Source organism: Pseudomyrmex gracilis, unplaced genomic scaffold (assembly GCF_002006095.1).
Source record: "Pseudomyrmex gracilis isolate BER0280 unplaced genomic scaffold, ASM200609v1 scaffold_178, whole genome shotgun sequence".
Classification (NCBI taxonomy): domain Eukaryota; kingdom Metazoa; phylum Arthropoda; class Insecta; order Hymenoptera; family Formicidae; genus Pseudomyrmex; species Pseudomyrmex gracilis.
Window position 1 is genome coordinate 39,978 of NW_018020762.1, and position 23,443 is coordinate 63,420.

General features: G+C 36.4%; 5 protein-coding genes across 5 annotated transcripts; 3 read left to right on the top strand and 2 right to left on the bottom strand.

Annotated features, from left to right (window-relative positions):
* Nucleotides 1-86: 86 nt before the first annotated feature.
* On the bottom strand, nt 87-3,685 carry LOC109857959 (probable ribonuclease ZC3H12C). The gene is made up of 5 exons (XM_020434771.1): nt 3,339-3,685; nt 2,297-2,631; nt 1,660-2,134; nt 1,349-1,558; nt 87-1,113 (listed from the first exon to the last, which is right to left on the bottom strand). Exons 1-5 carry the CDS (start codon nt 3,428-3,430, stop codon nt 909-911), a joined length of 1,317 nt encoding a protein of 438 aa, XP_020290360.1. The 5' UTR covers nt 3,431-3,685; the 3' UTR covers nt 87-908.
* Nucleotides 3,686-5,511: 1,826 nt separating this feature from the next.
* On the top strand, nt 5,512-11,325 carry LOC109857960 (contactin-2). The gene is made up of 6 exons (XM_020434772.1): nt 5,512-5,877; nt 6,579-6,872; nt 6,965-7,155; nt 7,290-7,419; nt 7,815-7,955; nt 9,112-11,325. The coding sequence occupies exons 1-6, from the start codon at nt 5,832-5,834 to the stop codon at nt 9,273-9,275; spliced, it is 966 nt and encodes a 321-aa protein (XP_020290361.1). The 5' UTR covers nt 5,512-5,831; the 3' UTR covers nt 9,276-11,325.
* Nucleotides 11,326-13,921: 2,596 nt separating this feature from the next.
* On the bottom strand, nt 13,922-17,014 carry LOC109857961 (exosome complex component RRP40). Its single transcript, XM_020434773.1, has 2 exons — nt 16,721-17,014; nt 13,922-16,532 (listed from the first exon to the last, which is right to left on the bottom strand). Exons 1-2 carry the CDS (start codon nt 16,924-16,926, stop codon nt 16,013-16,015), a joined length of 726 nt encoding a protein of 241 aa, XP_020290362.1. The 5' UTR covers nt 16,927-17,014; the 3' UTR covers nt 13,922-16,012.
* Nucleotides 17,015-19,804: 2,790 nt separating this feature from the next.
* On the top strand, nt 19,805-22,122 carry LOC109857935 (pre-mRNA-splicing factor CWC22 homolog). Its single transcript, XM_020434730.1, has one exon. It carries the CDS (start codon nt 19,811-19,813, stop codon nt 22,100-22,102), a length of 2,292 nt encoding a protein of 763 aa, XP_020290319.1. The 5' UTR covers nt 19,805-19,810; the 3' UTR covers nt 22,103-22,122.
* A 220-nt stretch (nt 22,123-22,342) lies between these two features.
* Nucleotides 22,343-23,305, top strand: LOC109857953 (coiled-coil-helix-coiled-coil-helix domain-containing protein 7). The gene is made up of 3 exons (XM_020434757.1): nt 22,343-22,577; nt 22,705-22,803; nt 22,903-23,305. The coding sequence occupies exons 1-3, from the start codon at nt 22,485-22,487 to the stop codon at nt 23,002-23,004; spliced, it is 294 nt and encodes a 97-aa protein (XP_020290346.1). The 5' UTR covers nt 22,343-22,484; the 3' UTR covers nt 23,005-23,305.
* Nucleotides 23,306-23,443: the final 138 nt, after the last annotated feature.

A 23,443-nucleotide genomic window follows, 5' to 3' on the forward strand; every position in this document is an offset into this window, starting at 1 on the left:
TAATATTTTTGTACACAATATATGCACAGAACCGTATTACTTGTTTTTTTTTTTATAAATATATCAAAAAAGAGACCTGAAACAAGTTTTTTTTTTTAATATATTTCAGTATGCGATTACGTTTATACAATGTAGTAACAAAGTATTTTGATATTTAACTATTTTTGTAGCAGAATAATACGTTATGTGTATATTCATGTAAAAGCATTTTCATTAAAAAAATTAATCTTATAAATATTTTATACACTTCGCAGAGAATATAATATATATAATTTACATAAAAATATCTTTATTTAGATCTTCGTACATTTCTTGTATAGTAGTACATTTTGTGCGTTTTTTTTTTCGCTCTTACGCACGTTTTTTTTTAATAAATATATAAACGAAAATGCTCTTCCGTTTATAACAGCGTTCATAGTCAAATCTCACGTAGGATCTCTTGTTATAGTGATGTTTTGTGTGTATCTCCGCGTATACAATTCTCACACACGTCTTTAATAAGTATCGTATAAAGAAAAATATTTTTCCGTTCACATAAACGTCGGTATTCATGGTCGAATCTCACATAATTAGATCATCTTAAATGTAAGTTCATCTTTCGATGATCTGTGTAATCAATGAAACAACTCGCACACAAGATGAACTTCCGACGTTCTTAAATGAGATCAGACTAAGAATACTGACCATAACAGTTTTTTTTTTTTTTTATTATACAAAATTTTCGCAATCTATCAAAGAAAATAAATAGAAAATAAGGAGAACATTATCAATACACCGTGGTATATAAAATATAAATTATTTTTAACACTTATAGAATTTATAATATTTCCTACAATGGTTGAGAAATGTGTGCTGTAGGAAATATTACAAATATATTGGCCTTATATAGCTCGACAACTGTAATAATCTCAATGTCGCAAAAATGTTTCGAGATTAGGTCCGGATTTGCCAAGCGGATCCTCAGGGAACATAATGTAATCTCCAACGAAAGTGGGCGTCAGTAAACGATTCAGAATTGTATCACGCCATTCTGGTTTCTCTTCGTACAAATCTCTAAATTGATCAGACGAAATCACGATTCCCTCGCACTTTGTTGCATATTCCAAGATGTATCTGTAGGAACAAAAAATTAATAGAGGTATTTTGTTATGCATAAAAATGGAATAAAATTTCTCTGTTCTCTGCGGTAAGTCTTGTACCGTGCACACAAAACTAAGTAGACCACAAACATTTTGTGCGATTACGTGTATATATGTAGAAGCAATTTTTGTGTTAATTATATTAGAGCGTGTATTAAGTAATTCTATTTTTCTATTTGTATAATAAAAAAACATTGCGATGAAATTACCGATCATCATATGATGTTATTTGTTTGCCAGCGATTTTGCGACTAGGTGTAAACACGACTATACCCTTTTTGTACAATTCCTCGAGAAGCAAATATTTTCTCTTTCGAATATGCTGCGGCAAGAAAACTTTTACAACATGACCCCTCGACTCAAAATAATCTATAACTATTTTAATGCCTTTTTCAGAGAATTCCTGACCGTTTGTATGTCTGAAATTTAATTTGTTTTAAAAATCATATCAACAAATTTTCATTCCACAAAAAATTTATCATCAATAACACGTAAGATAAAGAAAAAAATATGATCGTACGATAACGCTACGTTACAGCCATCTACAACTATCTCTCTTAATTTACGATTCAAATTTGTGCTATTGTGGTTTTTATCACATTCCGTTGTTTTCACTTCTCCGACAATAACATGAGCTGGGTTATTGAACTTTTGACATTCCGCTTTCTTTGTTTCTTTGATGTTAATGTTACAAGCTCTTAAACGTGCCCGGCTTACAACAGATTCGTTGCGCTGAGAGATAGTTTCACTAATGTTTTTCACAATTTTTCTATTGTGCTTCAGCTTTTGCTTTTTCATCCGTATAGATTGTTTGTTCGTCAGAATCCCAAGATACGTGTAATCTGGCTTCTTGTCTATTCTAAAATTTGCTTTCCTGTCTCTATCACATTTGATAAAATATCTGTTTATTATTTTTTTCATCCCTTTCTTTCTTCTTTGCGGACTCTTCAGAGATGACCATAATTCAACCACATCATCTTCTACTTGTGACGGTGCTGATTATAAAATTTATATAAAAATTACTAAATTTTATAAAATTATACTATCTCAGAATAAAAGTTTCAATTCTTTGGAACAAGCAAAATTAATTTTTGTTTCCTTCTAGAGTTTGACATAATGCTCGATTCTTCTCATGTAAAACTTAAAAGCTTACTTACCAACATTTTCTCCATTTGATGACGATTCTTTCGTACTTGATGAATCATCTATAAATGATTCATTTTCTAGTATTATAACTGACGGTCTGCTAGTTTTATTCTTGAAAGCTCTCTGCCTTTTTTCTGGTTCTTGCTGAAGAAAGGACTGTTCTGAGTGACACTCTGCTATGTCAGATAATATGACATCTTCTTCGTTTTTGCTGGTTGCTTCATTATCACTGTCAGTTATAACTATCACACTATTTCTTGAGGAAGATTGTTGGTTCAAAGAGTCTATTGTAATTTGGTTGTCCAATTCTTCTGGCGTTACAGAGACTGGAGTTTTCTTCTTCTTTCTGTTGCAGACAATATTATCCATAACTCGTGAGCTTTTCCACACATTGGTGACAAGTCATAAAAGTTTAACATTTTAAAGAAATCTTGTTATTATTCCTAAATGTTTAAGCTGTAGTTTTAAATTTATTACATAAATATTGGAGAATCTATAGTTAAGGAATAGAAATGTTGGTTTTTAAACTATTTGAATAAGAGATTAATTTTTCTATTATATAATTTTTTTACATTCTTGTTTTATTTTTATAAAGTTTTTAAATGTGGCACACTGTGTACCACATACACCGCGATCAATCTATTAGTTTTTTAACCGCAGACGATGTATGTGTGTGTACACATACCATCGCAAAACTGGTTTTTCACATATCCTGTAAACGCAAATTGTACATGTAAATCTTTTTTTACATACAGAAGCTACGTTTGGGAGCGAATCAGTACTAAATCAATGCTAAAAAAAAAAAAAATCAACAATCACTAACAAGTACTATCAATAAGACAAGTACTATCAATGATGTCAGCTTTGCCCTGAAATTCTTTGGAAAAGATACAAATAAAAAAAGATTAAATTTTGTCAGTTTTCAAATAACAAATGTGAGCGTGTAGAAACGATCTCGTCGTGGATTTTTAATCGGAGTTGACTTGAAATCGGTTATATTCAAGTGTATATATATTGTATAACTATACTTAAGAGTACTATTGTAAAAGCCACCTTTTTCTCAAACTGTTCAGTGGGCTCTCGTAACTTCTCAGACTTCTCTTTCTTCCCGAACAGGCAACAAATTGATTTATATCCTTCATCATGATAAATTAACAATGTCGCAGCACAAATTATGTGTACAACAATTGTGAGACGTAGACAATTTTTCCGGATACGTTTCGCTACATTAAATGCGTTTCGAAATACGAAACATAATTGATCCTGATGTAACATCAAAAACACTGTAAAACAGTCAGGTGAAAGAATAGATTCGTAGCAAGTTCGCAAATTTAATAAGGTTCTTTGATCACGTCAGTGTTTATTCGTCAGTTGCGTACACACACAGAGTCCAGGGGGTCCAAACTCGATTTGTGTTAGAAAAGGAACGCTGTTTTCAACGCCGTCTGGAGTACCAGCCCGGAATGAACCAAAGAACGAGTAGCGGTTAGGTTGGGTTTAGGTAGCAGGAAATTGCCGCTATATTTAAGCGAAAACGGTGTGCTTGGTGATATTCTCAAAATCATATTCACTTAAAAGTATTGTAATAAAAAGTATATTTGAAAGTTTTGATGTACAAAGAAATAAAGAGAGATGTCGATATAAATTACAATCAACGAACAAATAATGTAAAACAATTAAATTTGCATTGCAGACCTTCCACGTCGAGAAGCGAGGAGCTTCCGAATGACATCACGCAAGCTGAGCACGAGCAACTTTCCGATCAACGTTACGAAAACTGTTCTCTGAATCCTTTAGATTTAATAATAAATAATAATAATAATAAGTCATTACGTCGATTATTAAAAATCTACACAAAATTCGACACAATATTCGATAAGTATTGAAAATAAAAGACTTGCATATAATATTTCGTCCGTTATTTATATTTATTTATTTATTTTTTTTTTATTTATTTATTACCTGCCTTTCTCTCTTTATTTTATTTTACACGCTAATAAATAATCAAGCGAACAAGAGCATAAGATTTACGCGCAATAGTCTTGGTCGTTGGAAACTATGGAACGCTTAAAACGAGCTGAAATCGAGCGAAGGTATCAGGGAAGTATGTCTAGCGAGTAGGTATACGCGCCAGCTCCTGGGCGTATACCTTCTCGTATATAGCGCGCTTGACCCCACCCCGCGCGCGGCAGCCATTACGGAACACGCGCGTCGGCCATTATAGATTGCTCGCGCCTCAGCCAATCACCGCGCGACTCACGGCACGTAGGAGGCGTTGGGGGGACGCGTAGCCTCGCCCACTGATACCTCTCGCGTTACCTCTTCGCTCTACGTGTGATCCTGATACTTTCCTGATATTTTCGAGGCTCCCGGACGACGCGCAACTCACCTTACCCGCTCAATTCTCTTGCTATTTCTCTCTCTCTTGCTTAATTCTCTTACATTCTTTCAATAATTTGTCAATCTTTAAACAATAATTTGTAAATTTATTATAAATATACGTATGTATATAAAACATACTATTTATTATTAAGGATTAATAGATGTATGTATATACAACGTACATGTAAAAATAAACAGTTATGATAATAATGTAAGTAATCAATTTTGATGCATATAAATTTATAAATTATATATGCGATATAACGTATAAATTATATATGCATAATTATATGTATATGCGATATGACTTATAAATTATACATGCGTAACAATAAAATATATAAGTAATTATCATATTTTGTATATTGAGAAACAATAGAAAAAGGAACAATAAATTAGATTGAGTTTGCAATGTGTTTTTCAGCACCAAGGATTTTATTATTTTGTTATTATTACATAATATTGAAAATGTTTCCATTATTTTAAGTTGTTTGAGAGTTTCGGGCACACATAAAAACTGTATGAATTTATAACAGAAGTTTATATACAAATACATAAACTTTATATATCTTTTTGATAAATATATATTACATATATATTTATTTTATTTTGACCGAACATAGCCGTAATATGCCGCACTCCTTTGTCACACAGATGTCGGCTATCGGTAAAGTAGAGAGTCGGCTTCGTGATTCTAGGTTGACCTCCAAGCGATAAAGAAGCTGTTCTTTCACAGAACACGTTTCGTCGTCGCGCCGCTAGATGAGGCGATCGCGTAGTGCGCGACGACGACGGTCGTGCGATTCGATAAAAGGAGCGAAACGCGCCGGCGGACGGGCGGTGTTCCGCGGAGCGTGACGAGCGCGTCGTATCAAATAATAACGTTAGTGACAGACGAGTGACGTTTAGGTCGACGGACCAAGCGATGAGTCCGATGATAGGAACGACCGACGCTGTCGCCGAGCAGCAGTGAGGTGAACGCGTCCGTACGACGCGCGTCCGCACGACGTTCGCCGCGGGGAAATAGAAATTTTTTTAACGGGAGGATCGATCGATCTCTCTGGCACAGAAAGAAGTATGAAGAAAATTCCGTAATAAATAATACACAAACTTTGCGTATATACTGGGCATATTCGCGCGCGCTCGCTTCCTTATTATGGCAGAATGGACGAACGCAAATTGCTGCCGTTGCTGATATTCTTCCTGGCAGGTAAGCACACTTGTAATCGAACGACAAGTGGTTTGTCAACGTCGTCTCATTGACAACGCGAAAGAGCGAGACAGAAATAGAGAAACGGAGAGAGAGAGAGAGAGAGAGAGAGACAGATAAAGGGGGAGAGGCGGAAATACGCGCATCCGTTGAGAAACAATACCGCGATCCATATCCAACAATACGATCATGCGATCTACGACCGAGACTATAAGTGCACGCAACGCCGATCGTTACAATTCAGGGTCGAGTTATGTAAAAAGACTAATCTTTTGTTGTTCCGTCAATTTTTTTTTTTTTTTTTCATCACTTGTGCATCGTCGTCGCTGCACGAGCGCGATGCGCGATGTGCAAAATTTTATCTGAGACAAGTCTCTCCTCGAAATTGTCGACAAAGGGTGATGGAATTTGAAAAATTTGTCAAACAGATCGGGGGGAATTTTTCAAAGAGATGTTTCGTCTTTGCGGAAGTTTACTGTCCAGCTAATTTGTTTGTACGCTGTATCTTGTAAATAATTGAGAAAACAAAGCACTTCAAATTTAAGGATTGCGTAAAAAAAAAAATGCAGAAAATTTCGAGCGAATTTCGATCATTTCAAGCTACGGGATACTGATGCAAAATTGTTGTCATGAAAATAAATTTATAAAAGAAAGATTTTATATTCATACATTAATTTCATTAATTATTTGCGATCCCGCAGGATGGCAGGGAACAGTAGCCGTGGTACCGGTGCGGTACGTCGCTGTGGATGTGGGTAAGGGTCTGAAACTCGCCTGTGCCGAGGAAAACGCACTTCCACATTCCGAAGAATCAAATGTGGGAGTAATGTGGGTGAGAGAAGGACGGGAAGAGGGACAGATCGAGAGACTTAAAGTCGAGCCCAACGGTATACTTGAGCTGGTAAATGTCAGCGCGGATGACGCCGGCAATTATTCCTGCACTTTGGATGACGATCACGATGCTGTAAAAGCTAGGATCAATGTAGAAGTCAAAAGTGAGTTGTGTGATATGCAAATATTAATTGCGCGACGATTAGATGTTTGTGCGATTTGCATGTAGAATAATTTGCAATGTGCAATTTTACAGCTCCTCCCCCAGCTTTGCACAATGTATGGGTCAAGCCATCCACAATATTAGCCAATATACTCTGGGAAGTAGCTGGTACTGGTGGATATCCTATCATAGATTTCACTGCCGAATATCGTTTGAAGCCAGTTGAGGGCCAGACGCCGGAAGATTGGAAGCCTATTATTCCAACGCACATTCCTCCAAATTCTGTAAGTATCTTTGTTTTAATAAAATTTATTAAATACAAAGAAAATTGTATAAGTTGTAACACAACTTGTGCGGCTAAGACAAGGTGTTGCACAATGTTGTATCCATAAATAATGATTGTTTTGTTGCTTTAAAGAGACAAATAGATGTGTATCATTTGGTGCCAAACACTACATACTCGTTTCGAGTGTGGGCAACCAATCAGTTGGGAAAAGGCGAGATCGTGGAGGTCGAGAATCACACTCATCACAGCGTAGAAGAATTGGGTATTTTTTTTTTTTTACACAATTGCTATAATAAAATTACACATAGCGAAGATAAGAATCTAATCGTTGAGATAAAGTCGCAAATGCGCGGAATGATTATTACCACTGCAAAAAAAAGAAACCAGGAAAATTGCATTGTTTACTTGAATATTTATGATCTTTTCGAGAAAGCAATTTGCGACCCACAAGGTCGCAGATCGAGAATTTGCTATTTTAATCGAGCGAGAGAGATATAAGACAATCACATAGAAACATCTCGAAGTGCGAAATATTCCCTAAAAATAGAATTTTATTACATAAACTGTTTAAATTGTTTTTTTGTTTGTTTTTTTTTGTGCAGCATTCGAACTCAAAGACTAATAGATCTTTTACTATGCGACGTAACTAATTTTCAGAGCTCGCCCGACACTTTTTAGACGGCGTAGAGAATTTTGATACGCGTATCTGGTTGGCAGCCGTAGGTATTGTGATGGGCACACTTACGATTCTTGGTATAGGTACATGTTACCTGTCGTATCGCGAGTGCAAGGCACCCTGTAAGCATCCTATCTGATAACAATACCGTAAGAGCTTTTTGCTTCTACTCTGTCTCTTTATTGCTGCTACTACTATTACTACTACTACCACTTCTTTCCGCTGGTGATGACTAACAAACGTTCATAGCATCTCTTAAAAAGCACGACTCTTCCAGAGGATTGTTCTCCCTTTATAGAAGCCTCTGCGCAAACTAGCTGAAGAACGTAACACTCTTTTTGACAGAAACAACAGGAACGTTACAGCATTTTTAGTCGGCTAGATGACTTTTACTCATGTATCGGCTCTGATCTTTTAGCTTCTCTCTATTACGCGATATATAGCCATATTCTTAAAAAAATTTATATCAATATCTTTATGATGTGTTTCATTTTTATATACTTCTTTGAGCACCGTGCAAACTAACCCCATTAGATTCAACATTTACTGACAAATACAAGACATTATTTGACGGATTCTCCCACTCACACACACACACACACACACATACATACATATATCATCAGTTATTAATACAACACTTTTTTTAGACTGCCGCACTTGACACTAACAATGAGCACTGTCAAATAATCTAATAATCTTAATGTATTTATCTCTTTACAATATATATATATGGCACTCGTTGGAATGAAATCTCTAACTTCTCTCGGTGATGTTTCCTTGTCGCAGATTTACTAATCTGATTACTAACTCTCTTTTTGAACACGAAATATTTTTTCTTGTTACTCCGATTAGATGTTATATACTATAATGTTAATAAAAGCTTGCCGACTGATGATTTAGTGCAAGAAATAGTAAGTATTAAAATAGTCATAGACAGCATTATGGTCTAGATAAATTTATATATTCGATAAGACCGGATTTTGGAAGTGTTGGAAGTGAGGTAGGTCAAGAAGTAGCACGTTTTGTTATTTGTCAGGCAAAAACGGGTGTTTCAATTGGCAACGTTAGTCGGCGTTCGTTCGTAAAAAACGATATATCGGAGATGATTTTGTGAAACGATTCGTTTGACCATAAAACAAAATTCCGAGAAAACATAATTGTTTTGCTCCAAAAAAAAAAAACCTGACAAAGAAAAACTGGTGAAGGGAGAGGGTAGAAGCTGATAAGGTCCGTGGCCCAGACCAATGAAAATTAATCTCCGTTCCGAAATTGCAGCGCAGCTGGAGGAGCAGGAGGTGATTGAGCTCGTGCCCAATATCATTCTAAATCCGGGATTTTTTGACGAGCGCACCGAACACGTGCCGCAGGACGAGAACTTCAACAATCAGACGACCGTGCGCCTCAACAACAACAGCGTCGTGCAGCCTAGACGGCTTTAGCATTTTTTGTTTAGCTTAAACTCGCTCCGCTCCGAAGTAAGTAAATTGGATAAAGTTTTTCACGTTGTTGTTTCGAACGTAAAGTAAACGAACCTATCGAAAAGGCCTTGAGTTTGTGTAAAAAACAAAAAAACAAAAAAAAAAAAACTACGATCGAGAGAAAGAGTCGATAGACTAAAAAAAAAAAAAATCCAAGACTATTAGCGATTGTAACTAGAAAAAGAGTACCATCTCTCGAAGTCGAGGACGCTTGAGAAGTCCATCCGTCATCTCGAGTGTCCGGACAATTTTTTCTCGACTTTTCAATCGGGGATCGAACGAGGTAACCGGTAATTTATTCTAGAAACAAAAAGGTTGTCCTGCGGAACCCTTTATCTCTTTACGCGATTTTTGAAAAATTCTGGAACATTTACACACACATAGAAAAGTCATTATTCTTGGAAGATTTACAGACACAAAAGAGTTTCCGAAGATAAAAACTTAAGTAGATAAAGTTTTTATATGCAGCGTAATAGCGAATATGTGTGAGAAATAGATGTTGAAGGTGCAAGGTGGATTTAAAGCTTTTGTATATTTTTGAGAAGATAGACAAAATGTGATCTCTCTGCCTGCATGTGAAATGATTTCGGAAAATTATTAGAAAAAAAAAAACAAACAAACAACGAGACTGTCTGCAAACAAGAAGGAATTGAAGAACAAATTTCGTGTTGTCGAAATTCTCGTTCGATCCCCGATGTTGTTGCGAAACGACGCAACAATAAAGTGTTCAAAAAAAAAAAAAAAACAAAGTGTAAGACTCCACACCAGATTTCTTCTCGCGAGAGGTGATCGATTTTTTTGGAAACGTTTACTGCAGGACGTTCCCTCTTTCCTAGTATAGTTTCTTAAATTATACACACACACTCAATAACTTGCTCAGTGATCGAGCTTAAAGGGAAGCGGAGCTCCTGCGAGAGCCAAAAGAATCGTAGTAAGACTGCAACCTAAGGATATAATTCCGTAAAAAAAAGAGGGAGAGAACTCAATGAATCACATTAATAATCGAACGATAGTGTCGAAGAAGACATACACATATATATATATTTTGCACTTGTTTACTTTTTCAAAAAAAGTAAGTAATGCGGATGTATACATATATAGCATGCGAGTGTTAAGATATTTTTTTTTTTTTTTTTTTTTTAATGCTCATTTGTTGTTTAAGTAATCGAATCGTATGCACGTACGATGTATATGACAAACTTTTACTGCCGTTTTAAGGTACGCACGAGTCGCCGGAAGTTCCTTTCCCATAATAATCTCTATTAAAAAAAAAAAGAATTTTTTTTTTTAAATTTATTAAGTGTATATAAATAGAAATCGCCGCTTTTTTTTTTTTATCTCTCTGTAAATACGCCGCTGTTCGTTGCGTGCTCTTGAAAAAATCCCGTGATTTGAAAAAGGACAAAGAAGATTGTTTTAAATTGTAACGATAACATTTGTGAGATGTCGCGTTTATTATTAGACTTTATCTCGATACATAGCATTTTCCACATGATAGCATTTGCATGTGATTGTTCTCGAAGAAACGCGATAACATTGCTTTGATACACTTCTGCGCCACTATGACGATACAACTACCCTATCGCGTCGAGAGATATTCTGACTCGCACGTGCCGGATCGTAAAAAAAAATCAAATTTTTCTAAACAGCAATTAATGAGAGCAGAAATATAGATAATTGCAAAAACCACAAGTGTCAGTAGGTAAAAAAAATAAACCATATACTCGGGAGAATACTCGGTGTCCCACTTCCGAAGCACCATCTTTCTTTTTTTTACAACAGTAAAACAGTCTCCGCGTCATATCTCTTTGTTTGACATGAGAAAAAAAAACTAAAATTAAAAAAGAAAAATGAAGCCGTGGAAGTGGGTCGAACAAAACACAACAGCCTACAATGTGCGGGAAGCGACCGCTTCTTCGCATTGCGTGCAATAAATAGAATTTCAATAATCACTAGCATTAAATTCTCTAACACTTAAATAAGATGAAAAAAAAAACAAAAAAAAAAAAAAGAACATAGAACACTACATATTTTGAATAACTCTATCGTATTAGACGTGACGGATGAATCCTCTTGTGCTGTAATTGAGCAACTGAACATTTCACCCGACTTCGTCGCGGGTATATACTGTGTGCGCATGGTTTTCATTCCTAACGTTCGACACATTGATTTTTGCCAACAAAAAGAGTAACGACGATTTGATAGCGCATTTTTGAACTAGTCTCTGTAACAAATTAATTTTTTGACAAATTTTTTATTCTTTCGAATCTCAATACGTTATACATATAATCTCGTTTATTAAAGAAGAGAAAAAATATTGTGTGTGCGTGTAAGATATATTTGTTGAATTTTTTAATATATTGAAAATTTTTGTTTTTTAATATTGGCGAGACCAATATTGTTGTATGTTAAACAAAAAAAAAAACACACAGCGGCACACATGATTTTCAAGTCAACTACAAAGTATCTACTTTGATGCACGCAGGTTGTATAAAAATTGGTTGTGCGTTGTTACATTGAGGCTTTAGATTTGCTTCTCTCTTTTTTTTTTAACACATTCTTAAATATATACGCGCATATGTATATGTAAAAGAATTGTGATAGAAAAAAAGTGGGAGCAAATCGATATTTGGCTTCGTACTATGCACTCTGTGTTGTGAATGGTATATAGATACATATATATATATATATATACATAAGAAAAAAAATAAAAAATACAATAATTAATATATTAATATAAAAACACATATATATACATACATAAATATATTTATGTAATCGAGACATCAAGCTACTTTAGGCGTAAGCAAAGAAATTTTTTATATACATTACGATTATGGTAAAAAAAAAAAAAAACTTGATGATAATATTTATCTACTTATATATCTGAAAAAAGTAGAGACATTGATTGTGCGTCGCGACACCTCGATGTCTCGCTTTGCTGGTCGACAAATCTCGCTCATGGAAAGTCACTAGTAGTAGTCCCTTTTTCAGAGAAGAGTCATGTCACTCTCGTCGGAAACATTTGTTAAAAAAAAAAAAAAACTCTGCAACACTCGTTCAAAAATTATTTTAAGTAGATTTAAGTAGATTTTTCACGCGATATTATATAGAGTTTTGTATAGATTTCGGTTTTGATGAGTTATCATAAAAGAAGAATAACGAGGATAATAACGTAAGATAATGTAGCAGTTATATTGTGTGTGTAATTACGTTGTAGAGCGAGAAATGTGTTTTTGTCGTAATAGTGTGCGTGGATAATTTGTAGTTATCGGATTTGTGTTGCGTCAGTTTTTTTTTTTACCGACGCGTCGTGTTGTTGCATAATTCTTCACTTCATTACGACTCTTCAGCCTTTTTAACATAATAATCTGTTGCTTTTGATCAAAGCGATAAATACTGTACACGCGTAATAATGCTTGTAGCAGAAGTAAAACGGAAAAAAAAAAAAAAACAGCTATTTTACGTCAACAACAAAAAAACTGTTTCGCGTATATAATTCAAGAAATTATTCTTGTAGCTACTATTAAACTCATGTAAGAAATTACAACACAAACGTACGATTCAAAAGTTTAGAAAAAACACGCGCATAGAGAGAATCTCTGCCATTATACTGTACCACGGAGGAAATAGCATATCCACACGCGTGTAAAATTGTTCGTAGAACGAGCAGCGTGTTCAGCGATAATTTTAGAGAAACCTGTCCGTTAAAAATCTCATCACTGTAGCGAGAGAAAAATAGGAATGACATTCTGTGAAGGATAAAAAGAAAAAAAGAAATTAGATAAAAAACATATTAACTGCGCATTGTATATCATCACATATATATATATATATATATGTATATGTATATATATATTTATATAACAAATATATTTTCTATTTCTTTCTACAGTTGAGATTGATAAAAGAAAATTAAGCGGACGCTGAAAATGAAGAAATAAAGTTTGCGCGACGCAGAAAAAAAATTTTATGTTTTACATAAAACAATGAACTCGCAGTAATAATGGCAGACATTTTTACATTCATATCATCAAATAGTAATAATAATTATATAGGCTATATTGCGGTAAACTTATAGAAGAGCATTTTTTTAATACGTTTGCGACGATCGTTGAGAGAAGACATTGCGAGAAAACTTGAAACGGTTTTTAGCGAAAGAATAATATTTACCAAAATTCCAAAAGCAAGAACTGAATCTTTCCTCTTTCGAAAAAGCGAAAGTTTTTCGAAACAAATTGTTTTCTGACTCAAGAAAATTAGATCCTCGAAACTTTTAGACGAGACAAATTTTTTCTCCGCAATGCTTCATCTTTCTTTTTCGAAATTGAAAGTTTATTTCGCGAACAAAAGAAGTCTTTCTCGCTTGCCTAAAAAAAAAAAAAAAAAAAACATTTCATTTCCCAGCCCCAATCGATGCGCATTATCATTGCACCGCTTGTATATCACGATGGTACCGCTGCGACATAAATATGTACGTACACGCATAAATTGCTTCTGAACATTTATCGTGTGTCACATATAATCCCCGATATACCTCGACGATTAACCCAGTCTTGGATTTAAAAAAAAAAAAATTAAAAAATAAAAAAACGTATGTATTGTAAGCAAAGCACAAGCCATAGAATAGTATGTTTATGGTCGCTAGTGCCACCATGTATCGTCCCCAACATACATATTTGCCTGCCTAATTACATCCCAATATGTGGTGAACATATTAAGTGTGTGGGTTTTGCAAAAAAAAAAAAAAGAAAAAAAAAAGGCACTGTGGCTTCTTCCATGACATTACAAGGATGTAACGAATAGTTTCGTATAATGAATATTAATGTCCGATGTGGGTATTTCTCCTCCTCCTGTGTGCAAACTTGTTATATTGCTTTTTGCGGCGAAACCCGAGCAACAAATTTGCGCGCGCGCCACGTATCGCTGGTGCAATAAATATTCGTTCGAACGAATCGAGTGGCGGATAAGATTAACACGAAGGATAAATGTGTTGCGAACATCGTGATTCGGTCACGAGTGTCATTTTCAATTCATATTGTAACAAACCTGGTATTCCGCACAGGATCGGATTTTCGGTTTCGCACATTTTAGCTCGAAATATATGTGTACGGGAAACACACAAGAGTATTCTGATATATTCTACTCATCTCTGTGTGTGCGAGAACTCTAATTCTAAATTACGCGCTACAATTTCAATTGTAAATTTTAGTCGACCGTATAATTTTACGCGAATAGAAAATCACTCTTTTTGACAGTTATATAATTATTTTTTATCTTCAGATCTTACTTCGTTCTTGTTTTGTTTCCGTTGGATCTTTTCGCTTTCTATGCAAAAAAAAAGACATAGTTTTTACAAAAAAAAAAGTCGAGATCTTTCGCAGAACGTTAGTGCCGCGCAGTGAAAAAAAAAAAAATTCTAAACGGCGTGCACTTTTTATAGCATTTAGATTTACATTTTATTTTAGAACAGTGCTGTGAGACGGTAGGGGGCCATGATTGACCAAAAAAAAAAAATAGTTTAGCTTTAATACGCGTACCTTTTTGTTGTTATTATTATTACAATACTTGTTGTTTTGTTTGCTAGATGTGTTTTGACTTGTTTTGTTGCATACAATTGACATGTGTATTATTGTTTTTTTTTTTTTGTTTTTTTTTTCAAACGATATATTTATATTATCAATTAGTTACCAGTGCGTTTTTAATGATAAGTTACCGTTTGTATCACAGTGCGAAGGTGTACAGAAAATCATTGGATATTCAATAGTTTCTGCTTTTTTTTTAACACAGTTTCGTAGAAACTTCATATACGTTATTTAATCGAATGCAATAACGATGTCAATTTCTATATTATTTTACACGTATCGACAATCACGAATTTTTAAATTAAACAGAAATTGTGTTCGACATGGGTTTTTTTTTTTTTTTTTACCAATGATTTTCCTGCGTATTTTCGCTTTGATATTATTAGAAGGCGATGGCAATTAAAATACATTCCATCAAGTACAAAAAAAAAAGTATCTTCTGTGTATTTTTTAATTAAATGCAGAAATCATCATCACACACACACACACGCAGAAGTACACGCGCGTAGCGGTATATATTTTTTGGATTTGTTGTTAAGCGATTCTTGAGTACGATTTTTAATAAAAAAAAAAAGGGAGAAAGTAAAGGTTGTGCTTGAGTGCAAAATACCGTCACTAGTGTCTATAGATCATTACGTAGTTAGTCGGCTCGGGCGAGTCGTGGAAAAAAAAAAAAAAAAAAAAAACATTACGTTAGGCACATATCAGCGAGATGTTTTGAGAAAACTACTACTAATGTAATCAGCAGCGCTCTTGCACTTTGTATCTGTATATCGATACCATTTGCGATTATTAGTGTAAGACGATATGTGTAACGTTCGAATGTCACCAATGTTTCCTTTGTTAAAGTGAAATTAAACATTGAATTTCCTAGGAAGCGATTGTCTTTTATTTCTATATCAATGTACATCTTGATGCGCCGAAGAAGACTGAAACAAATGTTGAGACTCTCGTGTGGATATAGTTTGTGACCCGAGAGTTGAGCAAAACTAATTTTTAATTTACAAATCTGTCGCCATCGCTGATACACTACTTCTTTTTACAAATTACGGATTGTTCTTTCTCCGTTAAATTCGCCAAGCCATCAGCGTTCAACATCAGTTTCGCATAGAATCACGCTATCAGAAGCAAAGTTTTTTCGATTCTGGCACACAGTTTTTGCATTTCACTGGGTAATGTGTACTCTGCCGCTAGAATGGCACTTGCCACAGCTATCGTTTCTTGTACCGTGCGCGCTTTGATCCAGACTCTGCCGTTTATTCCGACGGCGAGTTCGTACGCCTGATTTCTGCCGAGCATTTTGAACAACGGACAGTCCGGATTGAGCAACTTCCTCACGAGACTCAGCGAACACGTGAACATCATGCCGTCCGAGCTAAGAATGCCGAGATCGTTCTCCTTGCCCTGAGAATCCATGCAAACCAATTCCGGCTCCATGTCCCTGCCGGCGACCAGCAGCTTCGCGTACACCAAATCGCCGACCTGCAGATCGGGACGGTTTTTCTTGGTAGCACCTTCGAAGGCCAGGTAGGAGAGAGTCGCCTGATCGCTGGCTCCTATGTCCACTTTGTAGATATCACCGCTTTTCTGCGTCACTATACCGACCACATTCTCGCCTCGACTAGGAACATATCTGAAAAAGTGAAAGAATATTTTATTTAAATTAGCAATCGAATGCAAAACAACAAAATTGTTCGAATCATCGCTTGAATATGTGAAAAGAGAAAAACACCGCAAAAAAGGAAACTAGTTTTGACATTAGAAAAATTAAGCTTATCAACATTTATTACGTATCAACTGATATCTTCAACATCGATATACCGTCTCTGATAACTGTCCACATAGTACACGGCCGGTTCGCGTTTCTTCAAGATACCCGCTTTGCAGATAAACACGGTGTCACCCTCGCGGCGCAAGCCGGGGCCCAAGATCACAGCCTCTCTGTCCTCTCTTCCTTCTTTCTTAATCGATACAAAATCCCTGAAACAATCACCCGGCATCACTACGTCACCCACTCCAACTTCCATTTTGAGAAAATTAAGTCGTCAAGCTTTCATCTCGTTCGAATGATTTTTTAGATGTTTACAGAGAGAAGCCTGAGAGTGGCCAGGCCCATAAGAGTTTTTACGATCGCTATTCCGGCCCGTAAACTAGCGCATGTCCACGGGTGGTACACATTGGAACTGCGCAGCCAGTCCACAGAGTGATATGTCGGTGCACTATGTCCACAGCGTGCGGTTCTATTCTGTGCTATGTGCACGTGTTTAAATGGTCACTTTCTTTATGTAAAACTTCAATTGGCTAAACATTTACCATTTTATTTTAGCACAAAATGTTTACGGAGACTGAATGATTAATAGAGTTAAAAAAAGAGACTGATTGTGAGAATGTTTACTAACGTTGCAATGCATATGTTATATACGTAAGATTTTATCGAATTGAAATAATTAAAGGCTGAATTGTTACGTGCACATATTTTTTAAGTGCATGTTTAAAGTGTATCGACAGCCAAGAAAAAGTTTATAATTAGAATAATTTGTAAAAGGTATTTGTTTTGGTTTTTATATATTAAGTTGTGTGTCATTTGTGTTATATTTGAAGTTACACTTGCAAAAGTTTAATCATTAATGATAACATTTTATAGACACGAGGATATTTAATAAAAATAAAATAAATATTTATGTAATATATATTTATCAAAAAGATATATAAAGTTTATGTATTTGTATATAAACTTCTGTTATAAATTCATACAGTATGTGTGCCCGGGACCCTCAAACAAATTAAAATAATGGAAACATTTTCAATATTATGTAATAATAACGGAATAATAAAACCCTTGGTGCTGGAAAACACATTGCAAACTCAATCTAATTTATTGTTCCTTTTTCTATTGTTTCTCAATATACAAAATAGGATAATTACTTATATATTTTATTTTTACGCATGTATAATTTATAAGTCCTATCGCACATACATATAATTACGCATATATAATTTATAAATTTATATGCATCAAAATTGATTACTTACATTATTATCATAACTGTTTATTTTTACGTGTACGTTGTATATACATACATCTATTAATCCTTACTAATAAATAGTATGTTTTATATACATACGTATATTTATAATAAATTTACAAATTGTTGTTTAAAGATTGACAAATTATTGAAAGAATGTAAGAGAATTAAGCAAAAAAGAGAGAAATAGCAAGAGAATTGAGCGGGTAAGGTGAGTTGCGCGTCGTCCGAGAGCCTCGAAAATATCAGGAAAGTATCAGGAATACATGTTGTGCGAAGAGGTAACGCGAGAGGTATCAGTGGGCGAGGCTACGCGTCCCCCCATCGCCTCCAGCGCGCCGTGAGTCGCGCGGTGATTGGCTGAGGCTACGCGTCCTCCAACGCCTCCTACGCGCCGTGAGTCGCGCGGTGATTGGCTGAGGCGCGAGCAATCTATAATGGCCGCCGCGTGCTCCGTAATGGCGGCGGGGTGGGATCAAGCGCGCTATATATACGAGGAGGTATACGCCCAGGAGCTGGCGCGTATACCTACTCGCAAGACATACTTCCCTGGTACCTTCGCTCGATTTCAGCTCGTTTTCTGCGTCCCATAGTTTCCAACGACCAAGACTATTGCGCGTAAATCTTGTGCTCTTGTTCGCTCGATTATTTATTAGCGTGTAAAATAAAATAAAGAAAGAAAGGCAGGTAATAAATAAATAAATCAATCAATCAATCAATAAATAAATAAATATAAATAACGGACGAAATATTATGCAAGTCTTTTATTTTCAATACTTATCGAATATTGTGTCAAATTTTGTGTAGATTTTTAATAATCGACGTAATGACTTATTATTATTATTATTTATTATTAAATCTAAAGAATTCAGAGAACAGTTTTCGTAACGTTGATCGCAAAGTTGCTCGTGCTCAGCTTGCGTGATGTCATTCGGAAGCTTCTCGCTTCTCGACGTGGAAGGTCTGCAATGCAAATTTAATTGTTTTACATTATTTGTTCGTTGATTGTAATTTATATCGACATCTCTCTTTATTTCTCTTTACATCAAAACTTTCAAATATACTTTTTATTACAATACTTACGTGAATATGATTTTGAGAATATCACCAAGAGCACACCGTTTTCGCTTAAAGCATATTTTGCAGCTTGACAAATTACCGGTTCCAAAAGTATGATCCAATCAGAAGTGATTATCTCTCAACCGTTGTGCAACTGTTGAGTTGTTTGAACGCACCCAATGCTTCGTAACCTAACCTATTTAATCTTCGTAAGAGAGCTTGCATTCCCAAATCCCGTTACACGGTCAGAGTTTGCAACAGTTTGCAACCTCATCAATCGAATTGCGGAGAGACGACGCGGATAATATACATCTCTTTTATCAAGTATGTATTTGTCTCAAGCTTTTCTTTTTTTTTTATATATAATTATTTTAACGCGCCCGTGATTCGATCCTTGCGGGCTACAATCGCATCTTCTTCGAAACGTAAACAGTCGCTTCCACTATCTTCTGGACATTTTCTCCCCCGTTACCTATTTTTCCTCACTATTCCGTGAGGACACGTTGGCGCAAAACACCAGAATTGGCCAAAAGTATATCTTTCGCGCGCGTTACGTCGTTTTAAGACTCCATCTCGAGCTTTTGATCAAATCCAGGTTAATTAAATTACCTAACCTAAATCCAGGTTAGTTTTGTTCATCTTTCACACCAAGACTAATATATATATACTCATCTAACTACTGTAGCATTTAAAACGTAATAAAAATAATTGTTGGAAGAGATGAAAAAAAGTAGAAGCGTGATCAAGTATCAAGTCGCTGACATGTGACACATTTACAGAATCTGGAAGGAAACTCCTGTGCGATTGTGTGTATTACGTTTGCGAGATGAAGAGATCGCACTCAAGAAAGGAGGACGAGAAAGAGGAGGACGGGCAGGAACAGCATTCCAAGCAGAAACATCACAAACGTGACGACTCCAAGGAATCTAACAGAGACGGCGGTGATTATCGGAGTTCACGACGCGACGAGAATCGTTACGGTTCCAGACGCGACAACGAGCGTCGCAATTCCAAACGTGAGAGCGATCGCGACAACAATCGCAGAACGTCCAGACACGATGACGACAACGTTAGGAGCGGCAGACACGACAATCGCAGAGACAATCACAGGCAAAATTATCGGAAAGATTTTAAGGAGAGCGACGACGAGAGACGTAGGAAAGAAAATTCACCGGACGGAGAGAAGATCGGGTCTCGGTATTACGGAGAACCGGATAAGCCGCGAGAAAATCCCGAAGAAATTCGACAGCAGAAGCGAACCGTGGATCTTCTGACCTCAAGAACGGGAGGTGCGTACATACCACCCGCCAAATTGCGTATGATGCAGGCCGAGATCACGGACAAGTCGGGAGCTGCTTATCAGCGCATAGCTTGGGAAGCGTTGAAGAAATCCATTCACGGATATATCAACAAAGTTAACACGAGTAACATTGGCATTATAACTCGCGAACTGATGCGCGAGAACATCGTTCGCGGAAGAGGTTTGCTCGCGCGATCAATAATTCAGGCGCAAGCGGCCTCGCCAACGTTCACCGCGGTTTACGCGGCCCTGACCGCCGTGATAAACTCCAAGTTTCCCAACATAGGGGAATTGGTACTTAAGCGTCTGGTCATACAGTTTAAACGCGGATACAAGAGAAACGACAAACCCTTGTGCATTTCCTCGGGAACGTTTATAGCGCAGTTGGTCAATCAGCGAGTGGTTTACGAGATTCTTGCGTTGGAAATATTAACTTTGCTGTTGGAAACGCCAACGGACGATTCCGTCGAAGTGGCTATAGCGTTTTTGAAAGAATGCGGCATGAAACTGACGGAGGTGTCCCGAAGAGGCATCGAAGCCATATTCGAGATGCTGAGAAACATATTGCACGAGGGCGAGTTGGACAAGCGTGTTCAGTACATGATAGAAGTGGCGTTTCAAATTAGAAAGGACGGATTCAAGGATCACGAAGCCATTCCGGAAGAATTGGATCTCGTGGAGGAGGAGAATCAAATCACCCATCTGATAAGATTGGACGACGAGATGGACGGACAGGATATACTGAACGTGTTCAAATTCGACGCGGATTATCTTGCAAACGAAGAGAAGTACAAACAATTGAGCAAAGAAATTCTCGGCTCCGACGTGAGCGATTCCGAGGCCGACGACGAGGACGGGGAAGAGGACAGTTCGGACGAGGACAGCAGCGCCGAGCAAACCGAGGAGAAGGAAGGCGTTATATTGGACAACACCGAAACAAATCTGACCGCTCTTCGGCGTACGATTTATCTGACGATACATTCGTCTCTCGATTTTGAGGAGTGCGCGCACAAGTTGATGAAGATGCAACTTAAACCCGGACAGGAGATCGAGCTGTGCCACATGTTTCTGGATTGTTGCGCGGAAATGCGAACGTACGAGAAGTTCTTCGGTCTTCTGGCCGGTCGGTTTTGCGCCATAAACAAGATCTACGTTACCCCGTTCGAGCAGATCTTCAAAGACTCGTATCAGACGATACACCGTCTCGACACCAACAAATTGCGAAACGTGTCGAAGTTTTTCGCGCACTTGCTGTTCACGGATTCCATATCGTGGAGCGTGTTGCAGTGTATCAAACTAAACGAAGAAGACACCACGAGCTCCAGTAGGATATTTATCAAAATTTTGTTTCAAGAACTTTCGGAATACATGGGTTTGGCGAAGCTCAACGAACGTGTCAAGGACGTGACGATGCAAGAGGTGTTCGAGGGATTGTTTCCCAGAGACGATCCGAAGAACACGCGTTTTGCCATCAACTTTTTCACTTCCATCGGTCTGGGTGGTTTAACAGACGACCTGAGAGAACATTTGAAATCTCAACCGAAGCCGAATCCCGTGCCCGCGCTGAACATCGCGGAAGAGGTCTCCAGTTCCGACGAATCCACGTCATCCAGCTCTAGCTCGTCTTCTTCGTCAACGTCAACGTCATCGTCGTCATCGTCGTCGTCGTCGTCGTCGTCGTCAGAAGATGAAGCGCCATCGAGAAAAGGAAATAAAAAGAAGAAAGCGAAATCAAAGGGAAAAAGAGAAGATAAACGTATTAAGATACAAAAGAAGAAAAAGAAGAGCAAGACGGCAAAAAAAGAAAAAACAAAGTAATATATTACTTTATTGTTAAAGTAATATGTTACGTTATGTATATTGTGTATATGTATATATAATCTCATGTGTGTAAAAAAAAATGAATTTTTTTTATTTTATACTCGTGTATTTTGTAAAAAAAAAAAAAGAAAAAACAGTCCTGTTGTAAATATTTCAACTTTTTAATTAAAAACCAGCAACACGTGCGTTATTGTTGAAGTCGAGTTGTAGCGCGGGTTTGGATCAGACGTCACGTGTTGCACACACAGTGGCGCTGACTCCGTTACGGCACCTTTGGTGTCGTCGCAGGCTGCACATTCTACATTCTCGTAATATTTTTTTTTTTATATGTATCCAAAGGAAAATATTATTTATAAACAATGATATTCGTCTCGACAAAATGAGTGCACGGACGAGTTCTTCGGAACGAGATAATCGGATGATAAAACGTACGTCGCAACGTGAACAAGAAGAGATTAACCCCTGTCTGAAGGTATTCACACACACAAGTAACTTTGTTTTCAAGAATGTAGATAATTGAGAAGTAAATAGAAAAAGGTCGTCCAAAAGGACGAATTTGAGGAACAAGTACTCATGGATGTTTTTTTTTTTATTTTTAGGAGCATTTCTTGTCTCTGAAATGTTTAGAGTCCAATCAAGACAAACGAGACAACTGCGAACTGTATTTTCTTAATTACAGAAATTGTAGAGAATTCTGGGTAATTATTCTTTTAATATTTTATATATATATATATATATATCTGTAGCTTATTTTATTATTGTAAACGCGAGAAAGAAATTTCTTCTCACAAACGCAGGCTACGGTGCAGTCTGACCGCAGATCGAAAGGTATCAAACCGTACTTACCGTTTCCAGAAGAACGTGCTAAGATAAAAGCCAACTATGTAGATTCAAAATAGTGTGACAGATATATAGGAAAATTATACAACCTAATTTTATAAAAATATTCTTTATTTCTCATACGGATTTAGGATATCTCAATACGTCTAGCACAATTGTTAAATGCAAATAACATGTATTCCGACAAAGTAGAAGCTGAAAAAAACAAATTGAACTTGTTAGTTGAAGAGAGAATTTGTCAAAAGAGCAAAAAGTTCTTTTTACCATTTATACTTCTTCACGATTATATTTTGACATATTTGCGTTTGCTTATATGTATAAATTGTTCGAACACAAAGAAATTGCAGTGAAAAATGTACATACCGAACAAACCTTTTTTTTTTTTTAATAGATATTAAATACGAGTAAAATAAAATGAGAAAATTAAATGTGTTCTTCGAATTGTTTTGTCGCGATGTTGCGTTTTTTGTCGTCATCAAAATGTTGCATTTCAACTTT